Source organism: Ambystoma mexicanum, chromosome 7p (genome assembly GCF_040938575.1).
Source record: "Ambystoma mexicanum isolate Mex_15411 chromosome 7p, UKY_AmexF1_1, whole genome shotgun sequence".
Classification (NCBI taxonomy): Eukaryota; Metazoa; Chordata; class Amphibia; order Caudata; family Ambystomatidae; genus Ambystoma; species Ambystoma mexicanum.
In genome coordinates this window covers 848,871,747-848,888,363 of record NC_090939.1, presented here as the reverse complement: position 1 = coordinate 848,888,363, position 16,617 = coordinate 848,871,747, and the positions used below count along the sequence as shown (strand labels likewise).

At 46.1% G+C, this 16,617-nt stretch overlaps 1 protein-coding gene across 1 annotated transcript in view; it reads left to right on the top strand.

Moving 5' to 3' along the window:
- The window catches only part of TM9SF2 (transmembrane 9 superfamily member 2), a 993,889-nt gene that overhangs the window by 441,003 nt on the left and 536,269 nt on the right, over window positions 1–16,617 (top strand). The window contains exon 11 of the mRNA XM_069637011.1: window positions 13,371–13,490. Within this exon, the coding sequence (XP_069493112.1) occupies window positions 13,371–13,490 (120 nt within the window). The remainder of the gene's footprint in view (window positions 1–13,370; window positions 13,491–16,617) is intronic.

Here is a 16,617-nt window from a genome sequence, read left to right as displayed (position 1 = left end):
TTGGGTGGCCACTGCATCAGAGTGCTGGATGTGAGAGGAGCCAGCAATGTCTACCACTGTACCAACAGCCTTTTGTATGGATTGGCCCTGTTGCAGGACTCAAAGCGGCAAGAACCATTGCCCCTCCAGTACCAGCCTCACAGGTTGACGCTTCTTCCGGTGCCAAGTGTTAGGCAAAGTTTGAATGCAATACCCTTTGGGAACACTACAAACACTTATGACTACAGGTATAGGCAACCCGACCTTTGGTATAAGCTTGTACTACACAGTTTTGGTAGCGTGTTAAGCAGCCAGGCTTATAGAGGGGAAATGTGAGCTGTAGGTGCGTAACACAAAGATTCACAGTGACAGGTATTCAAATACACTCTTACACTCAAGGTTTCTTACATACACAATTAATAATTTATCAGTCAGTTATAAAGCCTTCTTCAGAAGGGAGCAATATAATAGAAACACACAAATATATTTCATTACTGTACACTCTTGAGTTTCTGGATTAGACCAGGTCTTTTGGATGGCCCTCAGACACAAACTACACTCACAGGTGACTTCAATAACAAGGGTGCTGGGGACATGAATATCTTACTGTTGGCATACAGAATACTCTTTAGAAAAAAAATCAGTAAAAGGCAAAAGTTATTTGAACACAAGAAATACAAATAGTCATAAGCAGGTTAAATACTTTCAGATAGCTCTGAGAAGAGTCATTCAATTCAATAGGCTAAGCCAAAGTCAATAGGCTAAAATCTTTAAGGATGCAGCACTTCAGGTAAGTAAATGGAAAAGTATTTGCACAAGTTCTTAGGAGTCTGAGAACAAGAAGAATCAAATGTAGGGCCACAAATAGATTAGACTTGTGAGCTGCAGAAGTTACAAGCACTTCCACAGTAAGAAGTTCTCGTAGGCTAGTCTTTACAGTACCAATAGTAAAGAAGAAAAAGATGCAGCTGAAGACTTCTGTTCCTGTACAGCTCTGCGGATCTCACTGTTCCTGGGCCTCAGTCGTGGGGACAAGAGGGAGGACATATGGGGACTCCTGCACTGTATTGGCACCGTTAAAGCTGGCAACCGGTAAACTTTACTTTCAATGGCTGTTTCATATTTCAGCTCCTTCCGGTACAGCAAATAGCAATAAGCGTGGTTCCTGGCTGTCAAGGTGGACTTTCCTCACATCTGAGGTCCCGCACTCGACTGAGGGGGGTGGGTGGGTCAGGCTGGCTTACTTGGGAGTTGATTGGTGCTGCCAACTCGAAGGGAGAAGTCATCCTTTGCATGGCTTCTCTGTCGATGCGAACTTGGCAATTCGGACCTGCAGCTGGGCTTCACAGGGCAAACAAACATGCAGCAGCCATACTCTTCAAGCTCTTCTTCGGTTCCTTCGTCCAGTGGTTGACTCTGCCTTCCAAGCCAAAAGACTCTCCTTTTATTCAGTTCTCTCCCATTCATTCCAGCCTAGCTGCCACTCGCCCAGTAGGGTGGCTGTCCTTGCTGGACAGTCAGACAACCAATCACCACAGACTGCATTTGGGTCTCCTAGGAGACTAAGTACAGGGAGTTTCGGGAACCTGCCTCACTTCCTGCCTACCCCAGACACTCTGGAGCCAGAGGCGGGTTTCACTCCTGAAGCCCGTCGAAGGCGAATGAACAAAGAGACAAACCAGGTTTGGCGCGCAGAGAAAAACTCTAAGGACCTTTCCAAAAAGAAACGGTGAAAAAAGACCGGGAACCGTTTTAACAAAGGAAGCTCAGGCGCCATCTTGAAAAACATGGCTCCTGCGATTTAATGTTACCAGAGCTGCGAACAGTTGGCGGTCGGGGTAAATCATGGTAGTTCATTGTAAAACCACTGCCACCAGCCATTCTGAGAGGAAAGGGTAACATTTGACGGTTACATGAGTAACTAGACATAGGGGATACTAAGTAACCCCTCAATCATAGGGTGAGGTGGGTCTAGAAATATACAGGACTAAGTGAAGTCAATTTCACTCCACTGTTCTGGGAAACAGTTGTTGATCCCAGAGAAGTTATTTAAACCTTGGGAAATCTGAAAGACTTCCCTGTGGCACTGCACTGAAGGTGCTTTGTCACAATTGTGAAAGACGATGCCTATGGAGTTTGTTAGACTCCATAACCAAAAAGAGAGACAGGTCAAATTCACACACAAATACATGAGTGGGAATAAAGGCTCACACGCTTTCCAGGTAAAAAAAAAATCAAGTTCTCAAAATCCAGCAAAGATGCCGAGGGTCTCCAAGGTAGAGGGAATTTAGCACATTTTTGAGAATTCTCCCTAACACCAGATGCACTGAATCGAGCCCCACAGGTTTCCTAGTTGGCTTACGCATGTTAACATTATCAACAGCTTCGGAAGCTCTGGCTGATGTAGCACAGGCCGCCAGCAACTGCGTCAGCACATAAATCACCTTGAAGCAAGAGTCCAGTCTCCCTGCATCTGTGTCACGTCCGTTCCAGGAAAACTGTAATAAGTCTATTGAATTGTTGTACGAGAAAAGGTGCCTGATCTGAGTTTGAGCCTGACTTGTGTTCGGCTACTTCATGGCGGATAGAAGGGCCAAGTAATGTATGTTGACAAGTCAAACAGAGCTCCCAAGGCTCAGCCTGCGGGCTGCCACCATCCCTGATCACTGTTGGAATACACAGTAGCTCTTGGGAACTGACAGCTCACCTCCGTGCAGGGTTAACAGCAGGGTCTGACAGATGGCCCAGCAAAGCTAAATGGCAAAAATCATGTGGGGGAATTATTAGCCACAGACCATTGCAGGTTCTGGTTCAAATGAGCCACATCAGCTGGTGAGAGTGAAGAGACCCTAGCCCCTGGTGCTCCCTTGCGGTTCGGCCTGGGTCAATCAAGTAAAATACACCATTTATTTTTACAATTCAGTGTTTGTTTCTCTTTGCAGCATATATATATGCTGCAAATTCTTTGTACCAAGCTACAACCCTCTCTCCCTCCTAAGATAAGTTTGGCTGTTCTGTCCATGCTACCATATTCTCTGGTGGTACAGCCTTGTACTCCGAGTGGAACTTATGTACCATCTCAGATGTATGGTTATGAAGCCCTTAGTTGGACTTTAGAAAAACTGTCCTAAAAGTGTTGCATAAGCTTTCATCATATTATTTGAATTCCTCTTCCATCAGTCGGGGATCATAGGTCCATGCTCAGGGGTTTGTGGTGACTTACCACGCGGTATAGCATCTCAAAGCTCTTAACCGCAGGCCAGTCACTGCTTAATGCGTGCACTTAATCTATGCATGAGGATTTATTACCAGAAAGGAAAGTTGGTTTAGCAGCCCCATCACCACCAATCCTCCCATTGCAGGCTCTTTGATTGCGGTTGTAAATAAGGGTTACATCAAGCAATTGTTTGTAAATACGCTTCACGGATTTCATCTTTACTTCCAATATGTCCCAGGCTTTGTCTTCCTCTTATGTTCTTAAGGGCCTCCAAAATCTCAAACGCAGGGGACTTTAATCTACACTCCCCTTGTGTTAAAATGTATGCAGTAGTCTATTCTCCTTTCTTTTCAATAGGTTAATAGCTCAAGGCCATTTTTATTGGCCATGCAATTATAACCATTTAAAAGTATTCATAGTTTCTTCTCACGAAATTGTAATTCATGTAGACTTGATTTTACAATTCAGGTGTGTCCCCCAGGTCAGTAACCCTATGCTCAGCCACCCTCTTAACAGCAGCCACATGGAATAGGGAATAAACCTGTACATGTACCTCAGATACACTGTTTCCAGGAACATATGGACATTTCTTACAAAGTGGCACCAAAAGGAGTCGCATGCATTTTTCACCAAGCCCACAATGTTAATGACAATATCCTAAGGTCTATTCTGCTTACCTCACTATCGGGGCAGTAGAGATATTCGTGGGTTCTGCAGTCAATCTAGGCTCTCCATACCTTCTGCATTAAGGGGACATCCCTGATTATTGCTTGTACATTGTTTCCAAGATTCTTCGGTAAGTAAGTACTATCATAAAGCATATAAACACATTATAAAAACACAACACTATGCTCTAAATACACAGATCAAAGCACATACCTTAATTAGAACACCTAACAGTATTTATAGGTAAGTCTGATGTTTGTATACACATTCAGTATAGGCCACGCCGATTCTTGGAGTAAAGCCATAAATTACTTTCAGATTAATTTGCAGAAACTCATGGATAGTAGACCCTGTCAGTTATGCAGTGACACTCTGCAAGGAAATCAGTCAACCAAATTGCAAACCTACTTTTCTGAGTAGTGGAACACAGATTCAAGGAACACTATGTACCTCTACTACTTTTGTGGTAACACAGTTATACTAGGTGAGTAAGGCCTTTTTGGTGTAAAATACAATTGTAGCTGCTTTTCAGCTCAGTGGAACACAGGCTAAGATGAGCAAGAACTCTTTACACTAATTTTGTATGCACCAGGCAGACCAGGGTTAGCGACACCTAAAAGAACACTTTTCAGGAATGGCACACAGCTATTCTACACAGATAAAAACCTAATGTTGTAATATTCTATTGCAGTTGCTTTTTAAGATCAGTGGAACATAGATTAAGATGAGAAATAATTATTTAACTTTTTTTAGGATGGCACACCGCTAACACAAGGTAAGTAAAACCTATATACTTTTTAAAGGGGCGTTCAGCAACGTCAAGCTAAGTATAACCTTAGGCAGATGTATTCTTGACAGCTAACGACATTAAGTCAGGGGAAGCCAGACCCAATTGGGCACACTCATACATTTATCCTAACAGGAATAGTAAAGTGAAATCAACTGCATTACTTTTGGGGAAAGGGAACAACCAATTCACTGGTCAGTAAATTCAAATTTATATATACTTTTCAGAATAGTATAAGCCTTATATATACTTTTCAGAATAGTGTAACACACATTCAAGGTAAGTAAGAACTTTTGTAAATATTCACTGTTAGTTGCCAACCAACTTCTTTTACGAGTAACTTTTCAACACTTGTTGTTCTTTTTCTAGGCAGAACCCTTTTCTTATCCAGTCATTCCCTTATTCTATAGCATGTGTACACCCAGAGGAAGTAGTGAGTCCCCACTGGTCTAGGTGCCAGCTGTAGGCAAGGTGAGATAGGATTCAGTTGCAGGCAAAGTCAGAGTTCCAGGGGAAGACTGTTCAAACCATTAAGTATTTCACTTTAAAGTTAGTTGAGGGTTCAGGGACTTCAGAGAAAACACCCCAGGAGGATTCTACAGTGGGCCTGGGTGAACTGGATGAGTGGCCTCCCAATCACAGAAAACACCCTAAAGCTATACAGAAATCACAAAGGCTTAAGGTAGGTAAAATACCCCAGCCAACAGAGAACCTCAGCACAGAAAGAAGTTGCAGCAGGAAGACTTCAGGATCTTCAGCCAAAAACCTGGTCAATGGATTCTTTTGTCAAGAAGATGGAAGGCTTTGGAGGGACGTTTGCACCAGGGATCACAGGAGAAGGCTCCAGACAAGTTTCCTCACGACTGGATGTGGCTCTGTGGATTTGGTGCCTTTTTAGGAGCACAGAAGAAGACAGGATATCGCCAGTCGGATTCTCGTTTGCAAGTTTCAGCGAGATTCGAAGACCGTGCGCTGCAGAATGGCTCGAGGTCCCAGGGTATTGGGGTATTTGAGCCCGCAAGGTCGCAGCACAACGTACGATGGCTCACAATGCAGGTCTTGAGTCTAGTGGGTCTCACCAGGCTCGGGGTCGTGTTTTTGGAGTACTCGGGTCGATTGGAAGAAAGGGCTACAGCAGGCTCCGGTTACACAGTAGGCTCTCCGGTTGCTGCAAACAGTCTCAGCTGCGGTTTCATCTTCCTCTTGGGTTTTGGTTCCAGTGGTTGACTACCTCTTCAGCTACTAGGATCAGACTGTTATGCATGAACCCAGCCAATCAAACAACCTTGCAACATTCAAAGTTGGGGGGGGGGGGGGGGAGGCTTCTGGGGGAGGGTGGCAGTACTGTCAGAACAGCCAGCCTTCCGGTTTGAACTGGATTCTCAGTCAGGTTGAAGACTAAGGGTTGCAGAGTTTTGGACTCCTCCTTTGCTTCCTGCCTTCACACACTCTGGAGCCTGGTTGGGGAATCCAAAGGATTCCCACTGAAGATATAAAGTTAACACAAAGGAATTTCCTACCCTGGATGTCAGCAAAATAAACGAGAAAGGACAAGTAATGCTGAAATGGCAAAAAGAGGAGGGTGGGGGCGTTTGTGTATGTTCACTTTGGTAAAATGAGCACCCTTGGGTGCCTTTACTGGGGTAACAGCCTGTGGTAAAGCAGCACCGAAAGAACAAAAAGGTTCACTGCCACCAGCCATTAAAGGTAAGTTTGTCTTTGTAAAACAAATGTCACATTTAAAATAAGAAAGGGTGTACTCAGTATCTCTCCAGGACTCCACATAGGGGGCGAGGGGGTTACTGGTCTCACCTAATAAAATGTAAATGCCAAAAGTTTTTCTGAGGATAACTTTTAAAATACACTGTGGAGAGTCTTAAAAATGACTGTGCGTGTAGATTCCCACTCACTGAGGAATAGGGGAAAAAAAATTACCAGTCCAGCAAGAAGTTCTGGGGTTGACACAGGTCAGGAAGATTCATAATTGATTTGAAAATCTTACCCAATAACCGCTGCTCACTGATTAGGAGCATGGCTTGGTAGTTATTTGTGATCTTTCTTGTTCTGCAGATCACTTATCATGACCTATGCTTTTACTACTAGTGCCTATTGCATTCGCCTCCGATCCATTTCCTACAATCTGTCCTCCTGCGTCTGCAGCGGGGTACTGTGCTCTTGATATGGGTCGTTTAGTAGCAGATGACCGACTATGCATTAAGTATCTGTTTTCCTTTATATTTTGTTTTACAGATGTCAATTACCTTACTCCTACGTTCCATTCCCCTTTCCTCCATACTGTATGGGCATCCCTCGCTAGGGACTGGGAAAAATGGTCTTCCCCTTAAAATTTAGATGCGTGCCGGGAGCGTGCGCTCCCCTGACACCACCCACCGGTGCCACTACCCAGTCCTCTTTACTGCTTCGACTGGAACAGACTACTTTCACCAGCAATCCTGGCTTAGGCCTCCGGCCTTGTAATTCCACATGGTCTTCCCGGCAAGAAGTTATACTTTTTCTTTTTTCTCTTCCAGGTATCGGATACCAGTCTATCCTCTGGTGCCACGCTCTTCCACTGTACATGTCGGCGACGGCTGGTTTCAGCAGGTGTCCAGCCTGTGAGGGATTCTTTCCTACGTCAGATGCTCACTCTGCCTCTGGTGCCTTGACCCAGACCATGGCTGGGACAGCTGCTCCGCGTGCAACGCCTTGACCTCGCACGCTCTGAAGAATTGCTTGGGCAGGTGGAGAGAGCTCTTCATAAGATCACCTCCAGAGGACGTCAAAGCATACGTGACGGGGAAGACTAGGCCCAAGGTAGGTGCTTTGTTCTCCTCTGCACCCGTAACGGCGACTCCTTCCCCGGGAAGCGCCCAAGCGGGAGGAACCTCCCTGGTCCTAAGACCAGCAAGGGGCCTGAGGCTTCTGCACCTAGCGGCCAGAGGGCTGAGGAGTTGCAAGATCCTACCGGTCCCACTGCTGAGGGGGTTGCAAGGCTCTATTACCAGGCTCCAACCCGAGGGGCTTTGCCCTAGTAGCAGGCCCATGTCCGAGGCGGCGACTGTACGCAGCAATACAGGCACCATGGCCAAGGGCACTCTGCCTCGCAGGTCTCAACCTGAGGTGCAGGGTAGGTCCCAGCCTTCGCCATTCAGCGTGCAGGTGTAGACTGGACCCAGTTCAGTAAGCACCACGCCTCCGGCACGTGGCGCAGAGCAGGACAAAATGGCCACCGGGCCATACAAAAAGGTGGCTCACCCCGCGTTTTATCCACACACAGATCAGGCAGGGGAGTGCTCATCTAGATGGGATTGGGCAACGCCTGTTAGCTGCTCCATGTCCTATCCCACCTCTTCGCAGGGGATGTACGCATCCCCCAGTTTGGCGAGACAGGGACTCGGCACTCCTCCTGGACCCCCAGATCTGCATGACACGGATGCTTACACCGACGAGGAATAAGGTCTGGACACACCATCATCAGCTAAAACATTCCATGAGTCTGGCGGAGTACCTAGCCATTCCTCAGCCACAGGCTGAGCAACCCACGGCGGGGGTCCTGGCCGAAAAGGGCTGGGTAAAGCCACACTCCACCCAGCCTACCACCAAGCGCTTGGATGCCAAATACAGGCAGTCAGAGGGGATTCCCTCTTATTGTCTGTGCACGCCCAGCCACATTCCTCTGTTATAGCAGCAGCATCGCTATATTCTAAACCACAGTCTTCATCAGCAGCATCCACTTCACTCCTGAGGAAGGAGGAAAAGCTATTGGAGGCGTTTAGCAAAAAGATGTACTCAAATGGCATGCTCCACCAGCGTCGAGCCAACGCTGATGCCATGTTGGCTGCTGTTAATCCAAAATTGTGGCGGGAGATTGCAGACTTCCTGCCCACAGCCAGGCACGGTTCAAGCAAGGCTTGGGCGGAGGCGAAAATTGTGGCCCAGGATATAATGGAGTCTACGCTGGCACACATTGACACCTTGGGCAGAGCCATCTGTATCGCCACCAACATGAGGACGGATTGGCTTAAGGTGACAAAATTGAACCCAGGAATGCATCCTCGACCTGCCGTTTGAGGGGGGTGGCTTGTTCCACTCTACAACAGATGAGGAACTATACATGAAAAAGAATAGCTCCCAGACTGTTAAATCCTTGTCTTTTTTCACAAAAACCACACCCAAGACCTACAACCAGGCTCACCAGCGCTCGGACAAGGGTTGTAGGGCCTTTGGAGGGTTTAGGGGCTTCCATGAGAGACAGTCGAGGCAACCTGACAAGTCTCCGTGCCAGCACAGACTTAAGCAGCACAAGGCGCCTAGCCAGGGTTTTTTCCAGTCCCACTACTCGGCACCAGCCTCATAGGAAAAGAAGTTGTGGCAGGTCCAACCGGATTCACAAGTCTTCATTGAGGGGGCTGGCTTGCACTTCATGTACGCTCCTAGCGGACAAGGTTTGCACACTGTGGATCCTCAATGGTGCCCACGGGCTTCCGGCTACCAATTCCTTGGTTTCCTCCTTCCCTCGCGCAGATTAGTACGGCAACTCTGGCTTGCTTGGTTCACAAGGTCAGCTGCAGGGTGAGGGAGTCTCAGAGCCTTCAGCTCGTCTTGATAGCGCCATGGTGGCCAACAAGACCCTGGTTCTCGGAACTTCAATCTGTCGGATCTGCCCCGGTACACCTCCCGGTGGGTCCAGCCCACTTACTCTCCCAGCAGGGGGCCTCAGTGGTTCACCCTGCTCTGCAGAAGTTGGCTGTCGCAGCTTGGCTCCTGAACAGGTTACCCTGAAGCATCTGCACCTGTCACGGGATAACCTGTCTATCATACAAGTGGCTAGAAGCGACTCCACCATGATTCAGTACAGGAGCAAGTGGACCAGGTTTTTTGTCACTGGGCAGAAACAAAGATTGCTCAATTAACATGCTCGATGTTCTTGCCTTCTCAGCGCATCTGGCTCATACAGGTGTGTGTGTAGGTAGACACCTGCTGCATGCATCTGGCGGCCATTGGGGCCTACAAGAACTCAGGTGACATATTTTCATCCTCCAATCTGGTGGTTAAGACGTGTAGCTGGTCTAACCAGGTTATATCCGCCTGTAAAACGGCTACATCCATTCTGGGACCTTAACTTGGTGCTGGGCGCCCTCATGCACAAAACCTTTTAGCCCATGGCGTCCATGGACATCAGGCTGGTTACCATCAAGACGGCCCTACAGGTGGGCCGTGCATCGGCATGTTGTATCAGCGACATTCAGTCCCTGGTGGCTTCAGAGCCGTATACAACATTTCACCTCCTTTCACCTGAACGAGGAGATAGTACTCCAAACATTCTCGTTAGACCCAAAGGATGAGGCTCAGAAGGCATTGCACCGTCTGGATGTCAGGCGTGCTCTAAGAATTTATCTGGACAGAGCCTCTGTTAATTGGACGCCTTGTTCATCACATTTGGAGGATCAATACCACGCTGTCGGGCATCCAAGGCTTCCATAGCAAGGTGGATGTTATGGCCAACAAGGAGGCATATTAGGGGCGCACAAGCCTTTGCCAGCAAACGTGCGCGCCCATGACATAAGAGCCAAGGCCATGGCTTTCCAAAGACACGCCCCATGGCAGACTATGAGCGTGGTGGATATGTGGGCTTCCCCCTCTGCCTTTTGCAAGCACTACCGCTTGGATGCCAGCGTCAGGTCTGACGCGGCATTTGCCTAGGTAGTTTTGAAGTACTTGTTTTCTTAGAGGGGCAACTCTCCTCCCTGGGGTGGCTTTCAGTTGTAATTGCCCATACAGAATGGAGGAAAGGGGACGGGACCCCCGCGCACATCTAAATTTAAAGGGGAGACCATTTTTTCTGGTGAATAAGGTTGTTTCCCATCCCTAACGAGGGATGCCCATACAGTATGGAGTAAAGTGGACTATGGACTAGGACTACGTTAGTCACTACGGTGAGTAATTTATTTAAAATCTTATTTTTCACTTTTCTCATTTCCTCTACTCGAAGCATAATACTGTTGCACGTTGCCTCATTTTGTTAGAATACTAAAGTCCACCTGTGGTAGGACTGTAGAAGACTTGCTCTTAGATGTTCACGGCTACAACTCTTAGGTTTGGCCTAAACTGCCCAAAAGGATTGGTAGCTGCTATGGTAGGTCTGGTATGGTAGAGCAGCCAGGCTTAGTATAGGAGGACTGTAGTTGAGTACAAAGACCTTCAAGTAACTAAGGACATTTTCACACATATATAAAGTAGGACATTAGCTGGTGCAATAGTCCATTTAATAGTAGACCCTTAGATGAGAAACTGGTAAGTATCAAGAGTAGCTTTAGGTTAGCAAATCATTCATCAACCAATATTTCCTAAATGGTAATACTGCTAAGTTAAACAACTTTGAAAATTGTAGCAGTTCAACCTGATTTGGCAAATTAGTCTCTAAAGTCAGGTGGAGGCTAGGGGAGGCACCAGTGACCCGTGGGTGTCAGAACAAAGGAAGGCAGGTGCTGTCAAAGTTGTCAAATTCACAGATGATGCTTTTCATAGCAAGTAACACAATTGTATTCAAAGGGTTCAGGCGGCTAGATAAGCCACATGAAGGATTTCAGCCTCTAGGACAGATGTCCATAGGGAAGGGAGAGAATGGTTGGATAGTCTACCCCAAAGTGATTCAAAGCTCAGGATGTGCAAACAGCAAACCAAAAAAAAACTAGGTAAGTATCTAGGAGTTACAGTACTTTCTTTGATGAACAGCAATGTCACCGGAGTGTCCCCAAGGTAAGATGATAGCAGCGCCCATTTGGAGTTCTGATCTTGGTGGGAGCAGGTCAGTCAGTCAGAGCCACGTCCAGCAGACTATCATAGTGGGAATTGGTTGTGGATGCTCAACACAGGGTTTGTAGCAGAGACGGTTGTTACCCGGCAGACTGTTTCCTTCTCTCGCTCCACAACTCAGCTGAGGGGACTTCTACGATCAGGATGCAGTCTCTGTAGGCTCACAGATGCCCACAAGTTTGATGAGACGATGCACCTCAGCAGTGCCAGAGGTCCCGGGATATTTGGATATTGCAGGCCTAGAAGGTCACAGCTTGTTGTAGGATGGCTCAAACAGCTGGTGTCGAGACTGGTTAGGCCCACCAGTCCAAGGGAGGAAGTCACCTGGTCCGGATCTTCCCTGTCGCACAGAAGCAAGGGATGGAGCTGCAGCGGTCATTCAACCGTCTTGGCGGTTGCTGGAGGTAGTTGCAGGCCTCCTTTATTCTTCTAAGGAATGGATCTTCCAGTGGTCGACTCTGGCTTCAGCATCAAGTCCTCACCTTTTATTCAGGAACCCAGCCAATTCCCTAGGTGTTCAGGGAGCCCTAAATCAAGTTTCACCCTTTTAGTTTTTACCTGTCATTTTATAACCATTTTTAAGGTCATCACTTATAAGAACATTTACCATAGCAGAAGTGAAACGCTAATTAAGACTGATAAAACAGTGTATATTTTTCAATAAAGTGCATCAGTAAGTTAACTGTCACTGAAATATTTGATTCTTGAAAGTTTTTGCTATGGTTCCATCCTCTGTCTTTAATGTATTATTCTGAGTGACTCGGCATTAATACGGTTATTAAGCCCTAGGAGGTTTAACTTGATGGTGCGTGTGTGTTTTAGGCCTGTGGAATTTTAACTTCTTTCCCTTTGGTCACATTGCTGCCCTTTTTTTTTATTTTATTTTTTTAAAATATTTTTTTTTATACCATAGCCTGCCATATGTTGGGTGCTGACAATCTGGTCTATGGCCTTAGAAGTATACTAGGGTTGGAATGTGTTATGACACATCTTGGTTGTGCAGGCTACTAGATAATTAGCTGCTTGTTAGGTTTTATGGTTCTCTGGTTCTTCCTACTCCTGTTATTTTATATTGGGCGGTCACCTCTGGTAGAGCACCCACATATAGACATTGGGGTTAGGGAATCCTTGTATAGGCATTACTGTTTTTATAATATGCTTGTTACTCACAAAAAATAATAGGGAGTAAAAATACTCCCAACAAAAATATAGTAAACCGACACATAGAAACCTGTTCCCCTGCTTCCACCCACACAGCTCCATGGATATGTTTGCACCAGTAGTGCAGCTACTGGACCAGTAGTGCAGGTACTACCGCTGGAAGAAACTAACTGCCTGTTCAGAGGTAGTAAACCTGTATCTTTTAAGGGCATGAATAACTAGGTGCAAAGAAATAATAATTTGTCCCGTTTTCGTATTAAAACCTATTTTTACTTTCTTGTAAAATACTGTTGGGAATTCGACTTAGATTTGTACTCCCTAAAACATAATTTTCCCCCCAACTTTAAAAAATAGGGAGTAAAATACTCCCACTTTCAAATCTTATATGGTGCACAGAGTTTATCAGTTTAGTGTATTTTCTAGAGTTGTGTGTGGACCCATTGTGCCTGTGTCGACCCACTACCCTTACCTGAAAGCCTGGTCACTCTGCACACAGTACCCACACTCAGGAGGTCTGGCTACCCTTTCTTGTCGGGTGTTTTAGCCTTATAGGGGTAGTTGACGCATCAATGGGTGGGGGGGGGGGGACAAACTGCCTTAACATTAAACGTTTCCTTTCTGTTATTGCTGTCTACTCCCAATATGTTGAAATACGCTAATTGGCATACTTGGTACATATATCTGCGTGACTCCTTGCTTTAATGTTATGAAAGTAAATGTTTTCCTTCTTTTTGGCACTTGCAGTTTTTGCTTGCTTGGGATTTTTGTCACCTGCAAACAGAGGAGCCTTAATGACCTGTGCTGTAGTACTGTGGGTGCTTTTAGGAACTCCAGCTGGATATGTTGCTGCAAGGTTTTACAAATGTAAGTATGGAATTTAATTTAAGAAGTCTTATGTTCAGTAGTTGAAAGGTAGAATATTCACGTTTTCCACCATGCAATCCTATTAAGATCTGCTCAGAGCATTAGTTATATTTCTACACAGCTTTTTGCCACACATTGGATGTTGCAAAATAATGTGCAACTGTGAAAATGATAAAGATCTGTTATTTGTGTCTGTTTGAAAGCATGAAGACGTTCAAGTGGGGTAAGCCATTTCTGATGCATGACAAGGCACTTTTGTAAATGGTTGGTGTCTTCAGTGCACCCATTTGCAGGCAAAGCTGTATTTATTTTAGCATTTGTAAAGCACCCTAACCCCATAGGCATCAAGGCGCTGGTTACATGAGTACAAACATTGCAATACATCATAATTGGGATACATTGTTCAGAAATATGGGAGTGCGGAGAGTCTTAAGTAGGGGGTCCAAACCATGGAGCATCCTGGCCACACAGCAGAGTTTTAAGGTGTTGCCGAAAAACCCAATACGATTGTTCAGATCTGAGGTTGTGAGGAAGGGCATTCCAGTTCTCGGTAGCAATGACCAGGAAACTCAATCCCCCAGATTACTTTAATCTGAATCTCGGAGGAACCAGTCGTTTTAATGTTTTCAGCATGCTAATTGACGCAGAAGTTGCTGCCCTGAGTAAAAGCCATGCCAAGCCCATGTTATAGGTGTTACGTTTTCAACAGTGAACATTTTTAAATAATAAAGATTGCCCATGCGACTCGCGCAGGAAGTCTTGATTCTATTAAAGACACGGAGGAGAGCATTATGCGTCAACTTCTTTAATTACTGCTAACCACAGCTAACCACGAGTCGCATGGGTAATCTTTATTCTATGACCAGACCGGAGGCGAGCATTATGCTTGTTCAAAGCTTTCTACACCTGCTGCTGCTATATTGGATACTGGTTTGAAGTAAAAAGTTTTAAAAACGGAATCGCTCGACCAGTCTGCTGCCTTCATGATCTCCTGCAGCGGAACTCCGGCTGCAAAAGCTTGCAAAGCCATGGCACCTCTGGTAGAGTGCGCTCCAAATCTTGTCGTGTCTATACCTGCTAACTCCATCACTTCTTTTACCCATCTAGCAATGGTAGCTGAGGTAACTGCTTTGTATGGTTTTATGCGAGCTATAAGCAACTGGCTAACTCCCCTAGGTCTAACCGCTGCTGTAGTTGCTTCATAACACTTTATACATTTTGCCACACATAATTTCTCATTGTTTGGAAAGTATGGATATGATATCACTCTAGAATTAGTCTTTGTACGCTGCGCTATGGTAAACGCTATCCCTTCTGGATAGTACATTTTTATGTTTATCTCTAGGGCTTTAATATCTGAGACTCTTCTACAAGACACTAGGCAGAGAAGTGTAGCTAATTTGCCTGAGAGTTGTCTGTCTGATAGTAAGCTGTTTCTCGGCCACTGCTCGAACAGATGTAGGACCTTTTTGACATCCCATAGTGAAGAGTAGCTAGGCGTAGGGGGTTTGCTCATCTTCACACCCTTTAGCAGTCTCGACACAGCGGGGTGTTCCCCTACTGGAGCGCCGTCCACTAGCCCGTGTCCTGCGGAGATTGCTGATCTATATACTCAGTCCTGAAGGCTCTCCCTGCAGAAGGGAGGCTAGGTAGGAAATGTACTACTTGAACTACAGGTGCTGAAATGGGAGATATACTCCTCCCCCTGCACCATAAGTCCCAGGCTTGCCACTCGGAAATTATAGCTCCTGATCGTAGATGGGGCCCATGATAGATTGATAAGTCTTGTAGCGTCTTCTGAAAGGCCTGGCAAGCGCCATCTATGCCTGAAATTTTGCACGCTATCAGGGTTAAGGTCCGGTCCTCTATCAGAAGGTGTGGGGCTCCTGCTGGATCGTTCAGCATGTCTTGTCTGTATGCAGTCTTCTGTGGAAAATCTGTAGAAAGTTCCATCAGAACTGGAAACCAGGCTTGCGACTTCCACTCTGGCGTCAGTATCACTATTTGTGCACTGTCTCTGCGCACCTTTGCTAGCACCCTCGCCAGCATCGGCAAGGGGGGAAAGGCATAGTGTCTCTGTGACCCCCAATGCTGCAGGAATGCATCTGTTCCCTTAGCTTCCGGGTCCAGCTTCCAGCTGAAGTAATTTGTCAGTTGCACGTTCAGCCTCGAGGCGAACAGTTCTATGTGCAAAGGGCCCCATTTTGCTTCTAGTTTCTCGAAGATAGTCCTGTGTAGCTTCCACTCGCTGTAATCTACTAGGTGTCGGGAGTTCCAGTCCGCCACTGAGTTCAGGACTCCTGGGAGATACTCTGCTTTGACTGTTATCTTTCTCTCTAGGCAGTTGTGCCAGAAATCCTTCGCTAATTCAGTTAGCATCTTGGATTTGGTGCCCCCCAACTTGTTTATATACTTTACTGCCGATATATTGTCCATCTTTAGAAGGATGCTGCAGTGAGCTTTGTCTCTGGTGAACGCTTTTACTGCGAATGAGCCTGCTAGCAACTCTAGGTAATTGATATGTAGCTCTAACTCCTCTTGCAACCATTTTCCACCTGTTTCTATCTCGCTGCATCGAGCTCCCCATCCAGACCTACTGGCGTCTGACTCTATAACTAATTCTGGCACATCTCCGAATATGGCGCGGCCGTTCCAGGCTTCCATATTGTGGAGCCACCAGGTGAGCTCTGATTTGCTTTCCTCGTCTAGGGGGACTAGTCGATGGTATCTCCAGCCTTTCCTTAGGTATTTCATCTTCAGTCTCTGAAGAGCTCGATAGTGTAAGGGGCTGGGAAATATCGCTTGAATGGATGCTGCCAAAAGGCCTACTATCCTGGCTAGATACCGAAGAGAGATCAGCAGTTTCTTTAGTGCTGCTCTCAGATCTTTCTTGATCAATCTAATTTTTTGGACTGGCAATTCTAATGTAGCTTTCTTCGTATCTATAGTGAAACCCAAGAATTCTAGTTGCTTGGTCGGCGTAAGCTCTGATTTTCCAGACCGGAAATTAATTCTATTGCCCATTGAATTTGTTTCCGTAAGCGATCCTGGTCTGGATGGTCTAGGAACTCTAGAATGAAGCCTTGTACGGTCTGAAGGACCCATGTATCTGATAGATCGCGCCAGT